The following is a 22,115-nucleotide window of genomic DNA, read 5'->3' as shown; positions in this document are numbered from 1 at the left end:
TTACTACAGACTTTCCAGCAAAAAGAGAACCAAATAGTTTTCCTTTATAGTCACCTCCCAAACTACCCTTTCACAGCAACTTGGGAAATGTAATACATGACAATATTTGTTTAAAGAATTTATTGTATAAAATTATGATTGGCATGAAATAGAAATTGTTCTTTTTAATGCATATTTCCCATTAATCTGTACACAAGTATTACAAGCATTAAGCAAAATGCAATAATTCTAAGAACTAATTTCATACTACAAAAAGTATTCACATAGTGAAGCTATTCTGGTTACAAAATATTAAATAAAAGCACTTCAAAATATGTATTTGGGAAATGTTATTATATGATCAATGCTTGCTTAAATTAAACAAATTAAGACACCTCACACACAAATATACCATTGTCAGTTCAATTCACATGGAGCAAAGTTCAGATCCATTTACTGAGCATTATCCCAGAAGAAAAAACGGTTACTACAGGAATCAATCATTATTTAATGACAAATAACACCATCAAGAAATAATCAAGTTCTCTCATGGTTTTCATACAGAACAGGAATGCAGCTGTTGGGAGGCCAACACATGCGCACACACCCCTCAAGGCATGTACCGACTGTTTTAAAAAAAAAAAAAAAAGAGACATTCCAAACTTCACTGTTTAATTTAGTTAATTCAGCTTCTAAGGGGGTTTACAAAGAATACTTACATATTTAGCATAATTTCACTTGCACTACTGCAAAGTCTGTAGATGTCAAATTATTTAAATATGATACATCCTCACCATAAGGCTGTTAAAAGGTTATCAAATCTCTGCTTCCCAGGTATGGTTAAGGCCCTTGTCTTCTACAGCAAGTGATCTATTTAATCACTTCTAAATCCTGTGCTTGCACATCCTAAGAACAGCCTTACACAAAGGAGGCACTATCATAAGCAATTACATTCTAACTTAAAGATGAGAAATTATTTTTACAGCTCAGAACAAAATAACTACAAAGGTCATTTCTCAAAAGAAAGGTAATAAATCTTGATTTTTATGATGGTTACTTGGCCTCTGAGGCAGCTGAAGAGTGTTTGCGTGTATATCTACAGAACTTAACTCACACAAACATATGTATAAGCACAAAGATACTGTATCTACATACACAAGCACTAACATACTGAGAAACAATCCACTGCTCGCACAAAAGGAGCACTATCCCATAATTCTTCTAGTAAAATTTTGTCTCTTTCAAAATGGATTCTGAGTTCCTGAGTCTCAAAAACATTGCTGTCCTTTTCTGTTAATTGCTCTGAAGGAAAGCCCGTAGTCTGTGTTTCTCCTAAGGATACAATATTTTAAATCTTTTAAAAATTTAAAGAAGTGGGGTGAGGGGGAGTATAACTGGAATTAGCTTGATTTTTAAACATTTTTAAAGGAATAAAGAATCTTCACCATTATATAAAACAAAGGCCACCTTAGTCTAAGATTTCTAATGCTAGTATCCTAACTTTTTTATGGCAGAGAGAAATTGAAGTCCCTATTCTTACTGTATGTATTGTGTGCAATGAAAACAAATCTATCCTTTAAATAAATCTTTAAAAAGTTTTTATAAATAGAATTGCAATGGAACAGCCCTTTTGTTGCCAATGGAGCAAATAACTAGTGAGTTTTCCCTCAGATAGTGCTATATTCACCGTAATCTATTACATCCTCTATAGTTTCCCTTTTACTTTGCATATTACACAGTGTAACTTAAAACGTTATTTAAGAGCACTTCAGTCCCACAACGTAGGGTTTAAGCTTGTCTGAATAAGTACAAGTGGCTCTGCAACATTTCAATGAATTACAAAAATACATTCAACCAAAAGTTTATATAGGGTTCTCTTTTTTAAAAAGTAAGAAATGAAGGGAAAGTCAAATGGTCCCATAATTAACAGAGTAATACACTGTAATTTCTGGAAATATTTTGAAAGCAAAGCACATTCAAAAGTATTGTACATTGAATTGCATACTTTAACTCATCTTTCAGTAATAAAGATCTACCATATATAAATTCAACCTTATAAATAATGCTAAGCAGAAAAATATTTACTTCTGGGCTATCTTTCTCAGTTTTTAAGAGCAAACACAAAACAAAACCTAAAGTGCAGGCTACAGATTATGATGACAAACATAAAGGACAAAAGGTGCAGTAATTTGCATCTACATTTTAAAGTTACTTAGCCATCTATTGTTCCTTGCTAAATATCACCCTCCTTGTGCAAGTTAGGAATTGCTGAGTTGGTTTGTGTCAAAGTACAACCAGCAACTGGTTTTTTAATTTTTTTACACCGGTTATAGTTGTCCATAGACATTTCTAAGTAATAGCGTACATTTACAAAACCTTACATTTTAATACTCATATCACACAATATTGATCCCACCACCGGAAAATGCTATTGTCCTCTTGTTGCAGAATGTTGTTGAAGAAGTGGTGCTTGGCTGGTTGCCTGAAGCAAGGGAAGTTTTCATTTCCATTTCACATGCTACGATAGCTGCATTCAATTCCACTTGCGCTCGGTGAACGACATAAAACATGAGGCCAATGCTTATAACAATCTATGAATAAAACAAACACACTGCAATTGAAAAATATAGCACAAAAAAGCAGGAATTCAAAGCAAATACTTCAGGTGAGCATTAAGATGAATTCTCAGTACACACACTTGTTAATGTTTGGAGGTAAATGCATTCAGAGGAAGATGATCCTAACCGGAGATGGGCAAAGGGCCCTCAACGGGACAGATCAGGCCCACCAACCAAGTAGATCCAGCCTGCGGATGCCCTGCCGCTCCCCCATCCCCAGACCAATTGGGGCGAAGTCTCCTCGCCCTTGCAAGAGCACACGGCAGCTAGAGAAACTTCACACACTCCCCCGCCCACAGACACTGACTAGCCTGGGGACGAGGGAGCTCATGAGGTCTCCTTCCGCTAGGCGCCTACAGCAGAGGTTCCCAAACTTTCTGACACAGGGACCAGTAAATCCATTCATGAGCTTTTGGAGAACAGGTAACATTCATTTGTATATTCATTAAGCAAATGATGAATATTCAAATAAGTTGTTTTTGGTCCTCCCAAAGCCCCCAGTGCCAGCTTTAGCAAAGTTTTTACTATGGCTACCCACAATATTCTTGCCAGCAACTTAAGGGAATATGGATTGGATAAATGGACTGTAAGATGGATAGAAAGCTGGCTAGATCAGGGTTTCCCAAACTTTTTACTTTAGTTGGAACCTGGTTTTTTTCAGTACTGTTTTTTGCAGCCCAAAAATATAAATGCATATAAAAAAATAATTAAAAATGAATAAATTTTCAGTGTTTCACCCGGCTGCATCCTCCACCCAGCCTGGGCCAGGGCTTGGGGGACCTGGCACCGCATGGGCACTCCAGGAGGCAGGAGCAGATTGGGGGTAAGGTATCTGGCTAGGAGGGAGGGTGCAAGGAGGGGTAGGGTTGCCTGGTGTCCAGTTTTGTACTGGAAAGTCCAGTATTAGAGGGTTCTGTCTGGGAAACAAATTGAGAAAATACCAGACATATAAAATGTCTGGTATTTTCTAATTATGTAAGTTTTATCATTATCAGGTGTGTCAGTCCGTAGCTGCGAACTGCCTGGCTGGTAGATGTGCTCACGCTGCGTGAGTGTGTCTACCACCCAGGCAGTTTGCAACTACTCGAGGGAGGGTATGGGGGGTGGAGGCGGCATGGCACAAAATGGAATCCCCAGGGTCGGACTCACTCATGTGCCCGGGTTTGCATGTGCCCAGGTCCGTCCCACTTCCCGCCAGCTGATTCGCCCCTAGCAAACCCCGCTGCCCCTGTCCAGCCCTACTTCCGGCAGCTGGTTCTCCCGTCCTCCTCCTCACAATCTCCCCGTCCAACCCACCCCACCCCACCCCGTCCCGTCCCCTGGCCAGCCCACTGCCCCATCCAGCCCTGCTTCCGGAGGCTGGTTCTCCATTCCTCCTCCTGATCTCCCTCATCCAGCCCACCCCGCCCCGTCCCCTGGCCAGCCCGCTGCCCCCATCCAGCCCTGCTCCTCCTCCCACCCGATCTCCCCCGGGCAGCCCCCTCGCCCCCCCCCCCAGATCTCTGCTGGACAGCCCTGCTGCCCGCCCCACACACACCTCCTCCCAGACCGCCCCACTCCCCTCCCCTCCCAGCAGCCACACTGAGGCCCAGTATCTTTTTCCTGCAGCCTGATACCGGGCTGCGGCCCATATTTTGGGAAACGCTGGCCTAGAGGGAACAACCTGCTGTTTTAAAACAGCTGGTGTTTCTCTATAGGGAGTGGGGGAATAAGAAGGAAAACTTCTCGCACTCCCCCACCCCAGGCCAACTGGGGGGGGGGGGGGGGGGGGGGGGAAGAGTACAAGAAGTCTCATTTCTCCCCCCCCCCCCCCCACTTCCGCCTGAGGTCCTGCCCCTTCCAGGGTGGCCCGGGAAATGTCCAGGGTGGCCCGGGAAGTGGTCCCCTTTTAAAAATTATTGCCCACCCCTGGCCTAACCATTAAGACTTTCCACTTCTAATGTATCAATGGCAGATTAGATGTGACTTCAGGATTGGCAGGTGTTTTAAGTCTAGGTGCATTCTTCTGTATGTTATCACTAACAAAGTTGTGAAGGTGAGTTTTTGTTGTGCATCTCCTGGTAAAGAAATCCCTCTTCCCACCCCCAAAGAAAAGGTACATGTGCAGGTGTGAACCACAGCACTTTCCTTGTAGATATCAACATTAATTACAAATTATTCATTACGTTCTCATGAATGTGAGATTCACAGAACTGTAGAGATAATACTCTACTCATACTGGAGCCAAAAGTAAACAAGCTATTTTCTCTCTTGGCCCTCCACTACACAACACATCCAAAAGCAGCAGAGCATCAAGATGAAACATACCAGGGTTAAGGAAGCCTATATCACCCTAAGCACAAAAAAAATTTACAGCTGCACATGTGTGCGGGGGGAGGGGGGGGGAGAAGAGTCCTCCCCTGAAGAGTCCCCCTCCTCTGAAGTCTCAAAGGAAGATGTGAATCCAAAGATTTAATGGTGAGCATAAAGATCCTAAATAGTGTATCATTTAAAACAACAACGTAAAGGAAAATTACAAGCCCATTACTGCAGTCCAACAGTCTGAATGCTCACACAGGAAGGGTACATCTAACCTACACCCCTTTTTCGATAAAAGGATGTAAATTAGACATACAGAAATTGTAAATGAAGCTAAGATTTGAATTTCCGCGCTTCATTTACATAATGGTGGCTGCAGCTTTTTTCGAAAAGCCGCTTTTCGAAAAAAAAGTGGTCAACATAGGGATCTTTCGACAGAAATGACCGTTTTGAAAGATCCTATAACCCTCAAAAAATGGACCAACACATAGATTTGGAATCTGAGTGCTCCAGGGCTGGAGCAACCACAGGGGAAAAAGTAGTAGGTGTGGCGCACCCACCGGTGTTCATCTATGCTCCTCTGCCCCTCCTCTCACCCCTCTCAAGTACCGGCAGCACTGTACTTACCAATTCCTCCTCATCCCTCCCAGAAACTGCAGAGAGCTATGCACATCCCCTTACTCTTATCTGCACTCCTCACTGCCCCGGGTTTGGACCACAACTGGGGCCAGCTTTGGAACCCCCAGGCTGGCATCGGGAGGCAAGGAGCCAAAACTGCAAGTGGCAGCAGGGCCCCTGGGCACGAGGCCATGCTGGGACACAACCTGGAGGTGCTGAAGCATTCCCCGCACTTCTACTTACCACTCCTACGAAGACCCATTCTTACTCTGTATTCACCTTCCATGATTCAGAAAATTCTCTGCTTCGGCATCAGTCCCAAAGGTGCCAGATTAGAGAGGTTCAACTTGTATATAAAACATGGGAGGTAGTTGTCCCCCTCTATTTGGCATAGATAAGACCTCATCTAGAGTGCTGGGTGATTGTCTGGGCACTATGCTTTAGGGAAGATATGGTCTCTCTCCAATTTCTCCAGAGGAGAGCAACAGAAATGTTTAGAAGGTTTGGAAAACATGATCCATGAGGAAAAAATAACTGGGCATGTTTCATCTTGAGAGAAGATAACCAAAGAGGGGCCTGGTAGCAGTTTTCAGGTATGTTAAGGGCTGTTATAAAGAAAATTGATCAATAGTTCTCAAATGTTCACTGAACGTGGGACAAGAAGCAATGGAGTTAATCTGCAGCAAGGGAGATTTAGGTTAACTATTAGGAAAAGCTTTTAACTATAAGGGTAGTTAAGCTCCAGAACAGCTTTCTTTCCGAGGAAGGCTGTAGAATCCCTATCTTTGTAGTTTTTTAAAAACAATTTGGACAGGCATCTGTCAAGGATGGTCTGGGTTTACTTGATACTGCCTCAGCAAAGGGAAGTAGACTTCTCAAGGTTCGTTTCAGCTCTATATTTCTAGGATTCTATACTTTGTGAGCTCAACCAGAAGTATAGATAGGATGGAGGTCTCTTGTGTATAGGTGGAGATTAGGCAGCGTTAGAAAAGTAAGGTTGGCTTTAAAATCCTCTGATTGTACACCATGAGGAGGGTTAGAATTTTTTAATGTTGATTAAGGGCATTACAATTCTCAATCTTGATTGAATTTGTGTCTGGGAATTTTTTTTCCAACTGAGACTTTAAGTTTATGTTATTCAAAAAACAGCTGTATAGGTTTTGCTTCTTAAAGCCTATATATCTTCAGTGATGTCTTAAGTCAGTGGTGCTCAATCTTTTTTTAATTTGCAACCCCAGGGCCAGGAATTCCCCCCCCCCCCCCCCCCCAACAAAAAGCACCGGGTACATTTTGTTACGGCCCCTTTAATTTAAAGTGCTGGTCTGCTCCCCTGCCACTTCCTCCACCCCGGTGCTGCAACCCCCCAGGAAGACAGCCGACCCATGGGTTGCGCACCGCTGTGTTAAGTTAACAGTAATTCTACCTGCACATAATATTGTATCAGGGAAGCCTCCACTTTGGTTGTCAGGGAAATAAGTCACAAAAACAAAACTACTTTCCAACTGTCAAAACACAGGTTTTCCCCTAACAGGAACCACTTGAAGAGGTTTAGATAAGTCTAGTAGAACTAAATAATCCTAAATAAGCACACTTTAGCTTAGGTGAAACGTCCTCTAAACTAAAAAATGTACCCCCACAGAACCTAAAATGCCCAAATCTAAGGACTTTGAGATTGCATTAAGGACTATCATATATAAAATACTTTTATATCAAGTAGCGGTGGACAAAAAATATAGTAACACTTCACTGCAGAATATGAAAAAGTAATCGGTTTCACATCTCCCAACATTTAGAACTTGTCCAATTAACTTCAAATGTTCCATACAGACAAAACTTCTCTGAGCAAAGGCTACACTTGGAAGTTTTCAGTCAAAAGGCAGCTTTAGTCAGAAACTTAAAAAGGAGATGAGGATTTCAAAATAGAACTTTGAATGTAAGCTGTTTTGCAATCTGAAAAAAGGATTCTGGAAGAAGAAAAGTAATTTCAAAAATATTGCTTCCTACATTCAACATACTACAATCACAGACAAATAGAAACACCAAAAAACAAAACTTATTAAATCTGAGCTGAATATGCTCACTACTTCTGCAGTTCACTTTTTTCATTTAATCTCATCTAAGGCAACAGTAAATTTCACTTTCAGGTTCTGCTGCAGCGGCACAATTTGGGATGTTTTGTTGTGAACACTGCAGGGAAATATTAATTGGCTTGAAAATTGTTTCAAGCTGAGATTTAAACAAACAAAAAGCCCATAATATCATAGAGACTTTGCTTCTCTATTTTAAAAATGTATATGGGTATATAGAGCCTAAAATTGGGGTCACAGCTGATCTAACATAGTCCCTCTATGCAGTCACTTCAGACGCTGGCTTCCTCTAGGTATTAGAGGCAGGGCCTGAGAGAAGAAAGGGGGATGAGCACCCCCATCTGACCCCTTCCTCCCAATACCACACCCCTCCTGCACATCACTCCTTTTCCCAAACCTCTTTTACCCAGTTCCATCCCATCCCTGCTTCTCCCCCTCCAGCTGTTCTGTAACAAGCAGGAGGTGCTGGATAGAGCGGAAAGAGTTGATCAGCAGAATCACTGGAAGATGGAAAACAATGGAGTGGGAGAGCTGACTGCTGATGGGTGCTAAGCTCCCACTATTGTTTTTCCCCATAGCTGCTGCAATCCTGGTACACCCATGGAGTTAGTCCCTATAGCAGTCACTATTTGATATGGGAAGCACTCACCACTGGAACAGAGCTACTTCCAGGATGAAATGTGGCAAATCTTTCTGCCCCAAAGATAAACAATTTGTTCTTAGAAAGCAAATGAATAAGAACTTCCCAAATGGAATTACAAAAGGAATTCCAGGTAGGCAAAAGTAACCACTAATGTTTAAACCGGGTGTGGGCAGCAAAATAAATGTCCATTCAGAAAGTGCTGCAGAATCTTTAACAAAATGATCATCCTCATCTGACAGACAGCACTTCCAGCATAGCACAAAGCTGAGGATGGTTCATTCCCAGCTCAGAAAGCTGCTATTTTCAAACACCACAGAAATGAATCTAGGTCTGGGTCTGAAAAAAAGACCTCACAATGACAAATTTATAGAGCTCAATCTGTTTAGTTTAACAAAAAGATAGACAGCCTAATCATGTCCCTTCTCCAAGTACCATCACAAGAAAAGATACCAAGTTCTACAGGGCTCCTTAATCCAGCGGAGAAAGACAAAGCAAGAACCAATAGCTGGAAGCTAAAGACAAATTCAAATTAGAAAAAAGGCACATATTTAAACACTGAGGATTATTAACTATTGTACAACCACAAAAGTAGCTAAAGCAAATCACATTTAGTATTTCAGAAATGTTCAGAGGTGTTTTTAAGCTATTTACTCAGCTCAAAGTTACTCAGAGCCCAAGTCGCCAAGCAAAGTGCATGACATGAATGAGAGGTGGGTGGTGAACTGAAGCACTCCACTAGTAACCCGTTCCTCCCCCACCCCTTTAGCCACCTCCTCTTCTGATCCCGTACTGCATCCATCCAATTACAGCTGAACCATACCAGCTCCACTATATAGGCAGCCCTGTGAAAGAGGTTGTTGAATGCAGCCCTTAGCAATTTTTATACCACCACCACAGTGTGGAAGAAAAAAGCATTAGCCTATTAACAGAGCTTCATAGGTAAAATGAAAGATGTTCAAATAAAAGTTACTTTTCTCTCATTATTTTTCTAGTTTATTTAACCTATCCTCTTAGACAGATGCCAATACTCTCAAGCTAGCTTCATCAGCAAACCCAAATGGAGCTTGGTGTTCATTCTGTATCTTATTCTTTTTATAGAGAAGTATAATAAAAATTGAACAAGGTATCTGTGGTATGATACGCAAATCTAAAAGCAAAATGCAAACTGCTATTCAACCCCAAATCAATTGACAATATCAGGTGACACGTCAATGCCTATTCTGCTACTAGTATCTGGTATGATCACGGTCAGAAATAAGATACTGAGCTAGATGGACCCTGGTCTGACATGGTGACCATTGTTATGTTCTTACTTCACACTTCTTTTTAAGTAAGAATTACTTCCTAAATGGGGATGTTTCAATAGGCCACCACTACAGCCACATATTTCTATGGCAACATTCAAAAAGAACTGTACACGCTGGAATCGTGCTATACTCTCCTAATATCGAAACGCAGCTCATTCTGGAATGGAGAAGGGCAGATATTCTGGGCTTAAGGGAGGCTCCAAAGCAGAGTGAATGGCTGCTGCCCTAATGGATCACTATGGCAGCAGAGCTCATTAGCACTCCCAACACACTCTCTCACATGTTCCTATATTCCCCTTATATTGAAGGGTGGAGAAGTTGGTGAGGGAGGAAAATCCAACTATGCTGATTGTATGTCAAATACACAAGCAGGAAGGGAAATCCCCACTTGGGAAATCCACTGGCTTTGGGACCCTTTGCACCACCAGAAGCACAAAAGGATTAAATCACAGGAAAGACTCTTGTCCCTTATCACCAACAACATAGCAGTACCTATGATCACATTAGGACACTGGTTCAGTAACAACTCAAAGAAAATTGCCCCACTCACTGAACCAGCTGGATTTTCATAGAATGTCTCCCAGTAGCTGGAGAATGAACAAGATCACAACCCCCCCGCCCCCAAGCAAAAATACAGTAGACTTCCAATAATCTGGAACCTTTGGAACCTAGGTGGTGCCAGATTATCGGATATGACGGACTATAAGGAGGTACTATAAACTGGTTTTTTACACACACACACACACACACACACACACACACACACACACACACACTATAGAGTATATACTGTATATAAAATGTTTTAACCCTTTTTATTGTACATACTGTATACAGTATACTGTAATGTTTTAGTTCTTTTTACCCTTTTTACTCAGTTCAGCTGCTGCCTTGGGACTCGTTTTTTTGCCAAAGCTCACTCACTAGGCTCTTGCCATTTTGATACCAGACTATCGGGAGTGCCGTACAATTGGATGCCGGACTATTGGAGTTTTACTGTATATACAAAAGTTTCCAAATTTAACTACTTTGTCCCCAGAGTCACCCAAACTACAATAAATATAGTGGCTTTACAATTAATGACTGAAAATAATAAATTAAGAATCATTATATAAAACCACTCACCTGTAAAGTAAATACAAAATAGCCACTAACACTTTGTTCAGCAATGACATCTTCCATGGTTCGCAAAGTGGTGCCTAAGTAGGAGTTTAGGAGCTGAGTAGGAAGCAGTCCAACTGAAGAAGCCATTAGATAGTTGGGCAATGATAGATCTGTAATCTAAATAAAATCTAGTGTGAAAAGCAATGTCCCATTTTGATACAATTTTCTCACAACCTGACTGTCTCCCCCAAAATTTAGAATTCATTACATCACAATACTCCGAAAAATGTCTGAGTACAAAAGCTTAAGTAAAAATCAATTCAATAAGGCAACACTTTTAAACTTGCCATTTTAAAATTCTGAATACACTATCCCTTTGTTTTGTATGGTCCACAGAGGTTAGAAGAAAGATCACTGCAATTTATAAGAAACTTATCCTCAGAAAGAAACTTGGATATCAGATAACAAAGCCTTAGAAAACATTAAATGAAATGTAGTGCCGGTCAACCTTCATTTTCATATCATATCAAGTGCAGAACAAATGAAAAAAAGTATAATGTGTTCAACATTTTAATTTAGGAAATAAAATTCAGTTAGAAAGCATGAAGTATAGCTACAATAGTTCTGTAAAGAAAAAAATATGAATAATTGAAAACATCTCTCAGGTTTTTTATATAACATTTTAATTGGCCAAGGCACAAAATATGAATTACTAGAGCTAGCCAAATATTTTTGAAAGTGTTAATAAAAAAACAGGAAAAAGAAAATAGTGTAAATATTCTTTTGAGTTTCCCACTCTTGTTCTCACCTCCAACTTTCTTTTACCGTTTTGGAATAGCTCTTAACTTTTATGGAGACTATTTGTACAGGGGCTAGGTACACAGTACCTGCTAAAAATAATCAAATGGGATAAGGAGAGGCTGACACATACAGAGAAATGTAAAGGATCAGAGTCCAAGAGGGCATGAAATGCATTCATGGAGGCAATGAAAACAGAAAGTAAGAGAAAGTGAGAAAATAAAGTGAATACAGCATCCATTAAACTAAGGGACAAACTAAATCTACAAGCAGATCTGTAGATTATTTTCTTTGGTGATTATGAAAGGCGTAGCTCTGACAGCAATTTTCATTCTCCCCTGACTCCAGAATAAGCACTGACAACAGCACATTCCTAGCCAATGTGATTCTATTCTGACCTGCAGGGACCACTTTTAGGGCTGAGAGAAGAATTCAGCTGCTAAACTCTTTCAGTCATGACCGCTCTGTGGAAGCTGTCAACAGTGATGCCAACGGCAAGTTTGATGCAACACTCTAAGAACTAAAATAAGACCACCAACTCATTTCAAATAAAATCCCTGAAAAGGGTTACCAGAAACTGGGTGCAGGAAAAGTTTTCTTTACACAGACTTCTAATAACTTATGTTCTAAGTACATATACTGCAAAATTTCTGATAAAGTGTTAGGCCTCTCATTACGGTGGTTTAAACTGTTTAGCTAAAAGCGGAGTATACATCATGACTAACAAAAATAGTTCACAAGACCCATTGGGATCTTCAGTTTGTGGAATGGAGATATGTTAAAAGTAGTAAGAAACAAATATTGTAAAAATAGGTCTTAAATATATTGACCAGTCACAATAAATGATACGGTATTGAGATGTTAATAAAAATCAGATTCTAGTAATGATAACATTGACAAATACTAGTCTTGGCAAAAAATCATTGTCAAACATACCTATTGACTTTGGAATGGATCTAGCAATGTGTGCTTAAAGACTGGATTGCTGTGACTATTTGATTCACACACCTGTTGGAAATTTGAAGCAAGCTGTCAGTTGTTTCTAAAGAATTTCTGCAGGCTATCCAACAGAATGCATTACATAAGGGAAAAAAAAACCCAACAACTTCTAAAGTTCCAATTAAGCAGAGTCAGTGCCACTGCATTTCTACAAGAAAATAACTAACAAAGGTCCAAATCTGTAAAAAATCAAAGACAAGGACAAAGACAGAAGCAGAATTAAATTATTTTAAGGGCTGTGCAGTGAAATAAGTGACTATTGTTATGTGAGTGCACCATGAAGAACCAAGTAATTAATTTACCATTTTAGACTAACAGGTTAATTTAATATTGTAGTAACATTATTTTGAAAAGTAAGTCATTTTGCCAAAATGCCAAAGAGCTTTCAGCATTAAATGACTTTTTGGGGGAAGGAAGAGGGAAGATGGAAAATAAAGAAGATTAGGGGTCGATTTTGTTATTCCACTGGAGGAAGATAATTTCTCACTCTTCTCAAATAATTTAGGAAGGCATTTGCAAAATACATACTTGTAAGCTTTGCTTGCTATAAATATGAACATATGCTAGTAGCATGACTAATATCTTTTCTTGTTATGGAAGCTTAATAATGGATGTATGACAAGTACATGAATGATTACGCTAGACCTAATTATTTGACAGATGTTCTCAGAAGTCTACTTAAAAAAATTGTAGAAATCTGGGCCATGGTAGAAGTATGCACAGACCTCCTTAATAATCAAGAGCATGCAATCAGTGCTATTACTGTCTTTGCTGTTTTAAAGCAGATACAAGATTTCCCAAATAGAGCATTGTCAGTAAATCTAATGGAATTGCGAAACAAATCGCCAAGACTCCTGGAGGACTTCTTTCCTTTGTGAATACATAGTAAAGCATTTTACTTGCAGATAAAGTTTGTGTTTCTGATTTGGTCCAGCAATACATTAAGGCGGTGTCTATATTGGCACAATCTTGCGCAAAAGCAGCCGCTTTTGTGCCAAAACTTGCTGCCTGTCTACACTGGCCGCGAGTTCTTGCGCAAGAACACTGACGTTCTAATGTATGAAATCAGTGCTTCTTGCACAAGAACTATGATGCTCCCACTCAGGAATAAGCCCTCTTGTGCAAGAGCTCTTCCAGAAGAGTCCAATGTAGACAGCCAACATGAATTTCTTGCGCAAGAAAGCCCTATGGTTAAAATAGCCATCAGAGCTTTCTTGCGCAAGAGAGCATCTACACTGGCATGGATGCTCTTGCGCAAAAGCACATCTCTTGCACAAAAGCACATGCCAGTGTAGACGTAGCCTAAGAACACAGGAAACAGGAAAGATCATTTATAAGTGAAGACGAAGCAACTAGTAAGGCCAGGTGATATGGGCTGGGCCACCATTTCTTGCAACTTCCATTGACCAGGAATGGTGAAGCACAGCCACTGAGAACTGCAAGCGGCTATGCCTGAAGATGCTCAGTTAAAGTGTCTCGTGGTCTGTCAGCAGCTCACCCTTACAAGCTGTAACCCAAAGTTCGAAAATCCCTGCTCTAAGGTATCGCCAAAGGAAGTTGGTCTTCTCCCTGGTATTACTCTGAATTAAAAAAAAGCTTTAAGAAAGTCAGCAAGAAGGGCGCCTTCTTTGAAAAGTATTCAGGGGAATATTTTTCACTGGGCCTGTTGCTTTCACTGGTACCAATTGAACAGTCTCCTTTTCTTGTCCCAGACTCACTGACTAAAGAAGAACTAAAGGGCCCGTTGAAACACTATTGATACAAATCTGGATGGTTAAACTTCACCAGATCACAAAGAGGGTGCATCATCTCCCTCCCCTCTAGAAGGTATGCTCCAATTTCACTGTGCATAGAAAGGATGGCAACTACCTTTCAGCAACCTTAGAGTAAACTATACGCCTGTTTCTCGAGATCCTTGGCTCACCCTCTGGGAGGAAGATTGCCTTGTCAGTCTTAGATGGTTTATTACAGATGCTAAAATTACCTGGTTAAATTCAGCATCTGGACAGGCAGCTTCTAAAAAAGAAAAGTTATACCAGCTGCCTTCTGAGGGCTGATTGTTCTTCTGGGACTCATCCAGCTCCCCATATTTTTGTGTTGGCAACTGCCATTCAGAGATCCAAAGGGGATCATGCCCACTCTAACTTGTTTACCCATTCTGAAGGAGAGGATAGATTTGCTGGATACAAATATGAGCTCATCTCCTACTCTTGGTATTAGTGTGACAATTTGTCTGGACACTACTGCTTGATGGAGAAAATTGCATTGTTTCTCCAGTCACTGATAGAAAACCAGTTGGCCGGTTCAACCAGTTGAAGTTCAGCTTGTTGCGAAGTACACCTTGAGAGCATCCTCTGCTTCCATATGTCATCTAGAACTGTAACCCATATGTTTACTTTTAAGTGCCTTGCCCAGGTGGTGTCAAAAGAACAGACAAAGTTTTAGAGAAACTGAACTGAAACCAAGTCTGCTGTAAAGTCTTTGCGGGACTTTTCATCCCACTATAGAAAAGGCTTTGGGAACATAAATTTTATCAGAAATAAGCATGATCAGCTTCTACTTCTTATTCTTTAAAGAGGAAACAGTACCAGCAGCAGCCCCTTATTTAGTACCCGCATACACCCAAATCCTGCAGACTGTGAGCAAAAGGCACATCTGCTGCATTGTTTTCTCTGGCAAGAACCTCTTGGCCTCAGGGTTGACAGGATGCGCAAGAACCCCAGACCAGTTTTAAACTTAGACCAGGTCTATACTAGACCCAGAAGGTCAATTTAAGGTAATCAACACCAGCTACATAAATAACGTAGCTGGAGTCAAAATACCTTAAGCCGAGCTTGGCGCTGTCTCCAGAGCGGGAGATCAATGGGAGCAAATGGAAGTCAATGAGAGCCTTATCCTTGTGAATTGAGGAGAACCCTCAGTGTTCAACTTAGCAGGTCCCTACTAGACTCTCTAAATCAAACACCAGAAGATCGATTTCTTGTGTCCCACAGCTTCCATTGGCTTGGAACGGTGTACCGCAGCCACATTTGTTTACCTGAGTGTCTACAAAGTGTCTTGCTGCCAGCCAGCAGCTTTACCCTTACAAGCTGTAATCCAAAGTTTGAAAACCCCTACCTTAGAGTATCCAGTAAGACATTTTCTAGAGTAATCCTCTGGTAAGGGAGGATGAGCTTGATGTTTGAAAGGGTGGGACAGTCAGTCTCCATAATGCTCTTCAAATTATCTGACCCTCTTCCTTGGAGGAGAAGAGCAAGGAAATGCACCAGGCTGGTCATGGTCCAAGTGAAAAGCCAGAAGGGGTAAGACCAGAATCTGAAGGATTCCTGGGGTAGGGAGAAGAGATAAGTGTATCTCCAGCAAGACTACATAGTTAGGGAAACAGACTTAGCCTTGTACAATTTTTTCTTTTACAGAAGACAAGGAGCAACCACCTCCTAAAGACAAAAACTTCAGACCTTCTGTTGCAGGCCCCTAGCTTTCTCAAAGAGTAGCAGAGTGACATTAACAAGACTGCAGGACAATATAGCACTTTAAAGACTAACAAGATGGTTTATTAGATGATGAGCTTTCGTGGGCCAGACCCACTTCCTCAGATCAAATAGTGGAAGAAAGTAGTCACAACCATATATACCAAAGGATAGAATTTAAAAAAATGAACAAATATGAAAAGGACAAATCACATTGCAGAACAGAAGGGGGATGCGGGGGGGTGGGAAGGGGGAGGAAGGAAGGTAAGTGTCTGTGAATTGCTGATATTAAAGGTAGGGAGAGTGGGATGTTTGTGAGTTAATGGTATTACAGGTGATAATTGGGGAAACTGTCTTGGTAATGGGTGAGAAAGTTCAAAGACTTGTTAAGTCCCTGTTGGTAAGAAGTCTTTGAACTTTCTCACCCATTACCAAGACAGTTTCCCCAATTATCACCTGTAATACCATTAACTCACAAACATCCCACTCTCCCTACCTTTAATATCAGCAATTCACAGACACTTACCTTCCTTCCTCCCCCTTCCCACCCCCCCGCATCCCCCTTCTGTTCTGCAATGTGATTTGTCCTTTTCATATTTGTTCATTTTTTTAAATTCTATCCTTTGGTATATATGGTTGTGACTACTTTCTTCCACTATTTGATCTGAGGAAGTGGGTCTGGCCCACGAAAGCTCATCATCTAATAAACCATCTTGTTAGTCTTTAAAGTGCTATATTGTCCTGCATTTTGCTTCAACTACCCCAGACTAACACGGCTACATTTCTATCACTATTAACAAGACTGTGGGTCAGTAGCAGTCATCAATTAAACTAATAGTAATCATGTCAATTTCATGCAGGGACTGCTTAGGAAAGCTATGAATAGCAATACCTGCATGCATTGGCATCGGTCTTGAGGGAAGGGAAAAGAAGGTAGAACAAGTAGCAGTAGAGATGCAACAATTCCCTTCCTCATAAGATATTTTTGAAATGTGCACGAATAGAAGGCAAAAGAGAGTAATCTTTTTCCTTTCCAAAAGGAGATGTGACACAAATTTCAAAAATCAGATTCACAGAACTTCTGCATAATAGGTAGGATATACAAAATTGCTACAAAACAGAAGGAGTATCAGCACCCTACCCTCTGCAGCAGGAAAAAGGTGGCACAGGTTCTCACTTGGACATTACCCCTTATAGAGATGTGAAAGGTTTACCAGTAAGCATCACCCTTAATGGGTGATGCTTACCAATTCCGGTAACTAGAAGAGGCTGGAGCAGCTCCCTGCCTATTGTGTGCAGGGGGGCTGCTCCAGTCCCACAGGGCCTGCCATGGTGCTAGACTGCAGTGGCCCATCTGCCTGTGCCCCATTTAACCAGTTAACCAATTCAACAGGATTTTACATCCCTACCCTTGACTTTGCTTGTGAGATGTCATACCCTCTATCTATTATACCAACTGGTTGGTTAATGTATGGCAACGTTTTCTAAACTGTGAGCATTTAAAAGCTAGGTTATAAAGCATGTGAATACAAATTTGAATATATACCCTATGTTCAGTTTTTATATAAAAGGATCTTCTATGTTATATGGGCCACATTTCTTTCCAAATCCAATTGCTCAACTGGTCCTTGCTCATCTCATACTAAAGTTCCTTTTGAAAAATATCCCCTAAGATAAACAGAAAGCTTTCAGTACACATTCCAAACATATTATGGAGTATTCTAATGAGAAAACTATACTGCAGGTTGAACCTCTAAAATTCGGGATTCTCTGTCCAGTAACATCCATGGTCCGACAGGACCACAAATATTGTTGGACTAGAGAGCCCCAGCTGACCAGGTTCAGAAGCACTGGCTGGGCTGGCGGTGGGGAGCCTAGCCCCAGCGGGGTGGCATGATGGGGAGCAATGGCCAGAGCTGGCAGCAAGGAACACATCCCCAGCTGGGGGCTAGCGCGGTGGGATGCACCGCCTCAGTCGGGGCTGGCTATGGGGAGTTCAGCCCCGCCGTCAGCTGGGCATGCAGCCTGGACCAGCCGTGGAGAGGCGCAGCCCCTGCCGAGGCCGGAGGCAATGGGGCTGGCGCTATGGAAGACGCAACCCTGGCCAGGCCTGCCATGGTAGGCAGCGGAAGGCAGCAGGAAGCACAGCCCCACTCAGAAACAAAGCCTACACCTGGGTAGGGAGCCTTGACCTCCCCATATCTGGCAAACTGCGTTGTTCAGGACCACTCAGGGCCCGAGGGTGCCAGACAAGGGAGGTCCAACCTGTACCAAAGCTTTAAAGAGTGCTTGAAAACAATGCTAGCAATACAATACTTTGCCTAACTCTAAATTTTTTCATACAGTTTCCATTGAAATCCTAGATTGGATCCCATACAAAGAACTTTTGTTTCATGTTGACTTATATATACTATAGCTGCACAAGAGCACTACTATTGTTAAGGCCGCATCATGATATCTGTTTATCAAAGTGCTGTAAAACTGACGTTCTTAATCAGATTTATTTAAAATTTATTGTACATCAGGAGAGCAGGGTTAGTGACTCTAATTTGGAGTCATTCGAGTTAGACATTGTGGCAATGTAAGTCCAGGGGGAAAGGAGTAATTTTTCAAAAGTTTCTAGATATTGGGGAAGGGGATACCCATCAAACTATTGATATGATGCAAGTCAAGATTGTCTCAATCTGTGGAAGATTATTAAAGGTAGTCCATGATATACCTTGTATCTTTGGGGACTCAGACTGAAGAGTATCTAAGAAAATGTTTACACTGCTCATTTGTTAGCACAGAAAAATGATTAGAGGGTTTACATTCAACTACTGTTAAGCACTGTAAAATCTGAACAGTTACTCAGATTGCTTTGAAATACAATGTGCCTCTTGGGAGCACATGGTGGGGTTAGTGATCCAAATCTGGGGTCACGTGACAGAGGAGTTCCCAAGTTACAGCCTCCTCCCCTAGTTTCCATCCACTATGGCTGGAGATTGCTACAATGTAAGAGTTATGGGTGGCAATTTTATTTTGGGAAGGAATATAAACCAAAGTATATAATTAATGGAATTTCATATCCACCATTTTCAGGTTTTTATACGCAGACTCCAGCTCTGCCAGTGCACCTCAACCCTCTCAACTCTGAATACACACAACATGTTGTATATATAAAACTAAACTAAACAAACACCATAATTGTTCTCTCATCTTTCAGTTATAATAATGATTATGTTTAAAAAAAATCAGAAAGAAATGCATTTTTAAAGTGCCCAATTAGTTAAAATGTGATTGACAGCCAGATTTCCTCTATACCCAGCAAACTTTATTCTGAATTACTTTTAAAAGGCAGTACTTTTAAAACTCTACCCTCTGTAAAGAGATTTTTATGTACACTACATTTGTTTGGTATAGCATATAAAACTGAAAATATTCTATGACAACCAACATGTAAAATGAATTTACCAAAATTTCATCAAATGTCTTGAGAATATTTCTTCCTCAAGCAATCTTAGGGGAGGCATGTAAAAGCAGAGGGTTTAAAAGAACAGAATACCAAATCTATGGCTGGAAGAAAGAGATATTCATTGGAGGATTAGTTTTAAAAGAATATTCAACTAATGGTCATATCCCTGTCCAGTTTCCCTCTATTACTGCTTCAATCAACACCTAGTACTGAGAAAAAAAATGTAGTTTCAGTTTGCTTACTATGTGCCAGTCACAGACAAAATATATGTATGGTCAGTTTCATTGTTTTACAGTACCACCTGTGAGACCCAGAGCTATGCCATCCTACTGAAGACGCACTAACACGTCACCTCTAATATCATTAGCTCACAGACATTTACCTCCCCCCCATCCCCCTTCTGTTCTGAAATTTGATTTGTCCTTTTCATACACGTTCATTTTTTTTAATTGTATCCTTTGGTATATATGGCTGTGACAATTTTCTTCCACTATTTGATCTGAGGAAGTGGGTCTGGCGCAGGAAAGCTCATCTCCTAATAAACCATCTTGTTAGTCTTTAAAGTGCTACATAGTCCTGTATTTTGTTTCAGCTACACCAGACTAACACGGCTACATTTCTATCACTATTTAACATGTGAAAGAGCCATCCTGGCAGATCAGTCTGCAGAATTAAGCCCTGATCTTGCAACTCCAATGCATCATCGAGGGCAGACTCTCGCCAAGTGCTTGGATCCATTTGCCTAAGGTAATTCTGTTTGTGAAGGTCTGTCCCACAGCAACAGGTAAAGAGAAGAAACGATGACTGTGAAACTTAAAAAAAGCGGGGAACTCAGGCAACAACCGTGATTTGCGGTGTTCGAGGAGGGGGGGGGGGAAATCAGTGAAACGACTTTGGGTCAGGGCTCACCATTTCCTACACCAGCCCTGATGTGGAACCTCTCCGGGGTGAAACGATCATGGCCCAACTGCAATCGGTGGGAGGCTCACACTGATTTCAGTAGAGACTCCCCACCCACCCACCCACTCTCCCGCCACGGGCCACTCACCGAGAACACAGCGTTTTGGAGCCCGAAGGGGACGGGGGTGAGCCTGGCCAGGGCCACCACTTTGAGGCCGCTTCCTCCCTCCACGACGCGGATAACGGCGCTGAGTTTCTCGCTGCCCTGGATCCGCGCGAGCACCCAGCGGGCCAGCAGCTTCTTGCAGGCCACGTGGGCGATGAAGGTGCCGATGAGGACGCCGAGCACCATCAGCCCCATGCCCAGCACGAAGCCGTACAGGTAGCCAGCGGCCACGTTCAGCAGGATGTAGCCCCAGCCGCAGGGGAAGGAGACCACGATGAAGCCCACGGTGAAGAGCAGCACCCCGGCCACGCTGTCCAGGCTCTCGGCCCAGAGCAGCAGGTCCCGCACGTACTGGCGCGCCAGGGCCAGCGCGGCGAAGCACAGCGCGGCCAGCACACACACGCCCAGGCAGCTCTTGCACCAGCAGGCGCCCAGCAGGCAGCACGAGCAGCGCCACGTCCTGGCCTCGGGCAGCCCGGGCCCCGCGCCGCCCGCCTCGGGCAGCGGGCACAGCAGCAGCTCCGAGTGCGGCAGCTCGTCCGCCTCGCCGCCCGCCCGCGCCAGCCAGCGGCTCAGCTCCGGCCGGGCGCCCTGGGCAGCCGCGCACTTGGCGGCCCGGGCGAGCAGCTGGAGCAGGGCGGCCCCCGAGCTCCACATGCCGCAGGCCCCGGCCGCGCTAGCCCCGCCGCGGGATCGAGCCGCCGCGCTGGGCCGGTCGCCGCTCCCCGAGGCCGCTGGGCAGGGGCGGCCGCGCGCTCATCGCCCCGCCAGGGCCTGGCTCCCGCGGCGGCTGCCGAGGGCGGCGCGTCGGGCTCAGGGGGCGGCTCTGGGCCGGCGGTCCCGGCAGGCGGCGAGTCCTGGGGGGCGGCAGCGGGGCCCCATCGCCCGCCCGGCGCGGCTCCGGAGCGCGCGCAGCCCCCGGCAGTGCAGATGTGGCAACTCCGGCGGCGCCGGGCTGGGCGGGGCGATGCTGCGCGGGGCGGGGGGGGGGGGGGGAGAAGGCGGCGCGGGGCGGCGCCTCCTCCCCAGCGCGGCGGCTCCCTCCTTGCCGCGCGCCCCACCTCACGTGCGGGGTCCGGGTCCCTCCCCGCTGCCGCCTTCGCTGCGTCCCGGCCTGGCCGCCCCTGGCGCTTGCTGGGAGCGCGCCCCACCCTACATTCCGTGGCGTCCACCTTTGGGCTGTGCCACTGGGCCCCGCAGCTGCCGCCCAGCCTTGCCTTTGCTGCCGGGATGGGGGATCTAAAGCCCGATCCTCATGCAGCCCAGGCTTGGGGCTCCCTCCAGCATTGGGGAGCCCCTGTTGTTGCTCCAGCTTCCCACTGTTCCCCCCCCCCCCCCCATACACAAAAATCTCATAGCCTGGGCTACCCTAGGCTCTGGTCTGCGAGGGGGATGTGGGGAGTGGCTGTCTCCTTCGCAGGAAAGGGCCAGGTTAGTGAGGGTTTTTATTTTTTTGCTTCTCATTTTTGTGTGGTCCCCAACTGATTTTTCTGTGGGTCAGCGGCCCCAACCCAAAAAAGGCGCCTCACCCCTGGTTTACAGGACAGACTTTGGACAGGAGGTTGCTGCTACCTAGGGAAAATCAGTAGCCACCAGGCCCTTTCTCTGGCTGTTGGACTGGTTCTTCCTGGATGCAGCTTTGGGTGTAGAGCATTGGAAAACAGGGCTTCTTCC

The 22,115-nt window shown here is 43.5% G+C and overlaps 1 protein-coding gene across 2 annotated transcripts; it reads right to left on the bottom strand.

Annotated features, from left to right (window-relative positions):
- Positions 1-617: 617 nt before the first annotated feature.
- Positions 618-21,418, bottom strand: TMEM64 (transmembrane protein 64). Of its 2 annotated transcripts, XM_075920418.1 has the most exons (4): positions 20,424-21,418; positions 15,569-15,777; positions 12,389-12,460; positions 10,695-10,831 (listed from the first exon to the last, which is right to left on the bottom strand). In XM_075920418.1, the coding sequence occupies exons 1-3, from the start codon at positions 21,096-21,098 to the stop codon at positions 12,409-12,411; spliced, it is 936 nt and encodes a 311-aa protein (XP_075776533.1). In that variant the 5' UTR covers positions 21,099-21,418; the 3' UTR covers positions 10,695-10,831; positions 12,389-12,408. The 2 variants fall into 2 exon arrangements, with proteins under 2 accessions (XP_075776532.1, XP_075776533.1); XM_075920417.1 differs by lacking the exons at positions 12,389-12,460; positions 15,569-15,777 and adding an exon at positions 618-2,570 and having other exon boundaries at positions 10,676-10,831; positions 20,424-21,403.
- Between the last annotated feature and the right edge of the window lie 697 nt (positions 21,419-22,115).

This window comes from Pelodiscus sinensis, chromosome 2 (genome assembly GCF_049634645.1).
Source record: "Pelodiscus sinensis isolate JC-2024 chromosome 2, ASM4963464v1, whole genome shotgun sequence".
Lineage (NCBI taxonomy): Eukaryota > Metazoa > Chordata > Testudines > Trionychidae > Pelodiscus > Pelodiscus sinensis.
The sequence above is the reverse complement of the archived record's forward strand: the minus strand, read 5'-3'. Positions and strand labels throughout refer to the sequence as shown.

What these genes read in the sequence shown, in the direction of transcription:
- TMEM64 (XM_075920417.1), bottom strand. Translation starts at nt 21,098, where the DNA reads ATGTGGAGCTCGGGGGCCGCCCTGCTCCAGCTGCTCGCCCGGGCCGCC. An exon ending in TCCAAAACGCTGTGTTCTCG is followed by an intron (nt 10,832 to 20,423) that starts GTGAGTGGCCCG and finishes GATTTTATTTAG; the next exon opens with ATTACAGATCTATCATTGCC. An exon ending in ATTTTGTATTTACTTTACAG is followed by an intron (nt 2,571 to 10,675) that starts GTGAGTGGTTTT and finishes TTTTATTCATAG; the next exon opens with ATTGTTATAAGCATTGGCCT.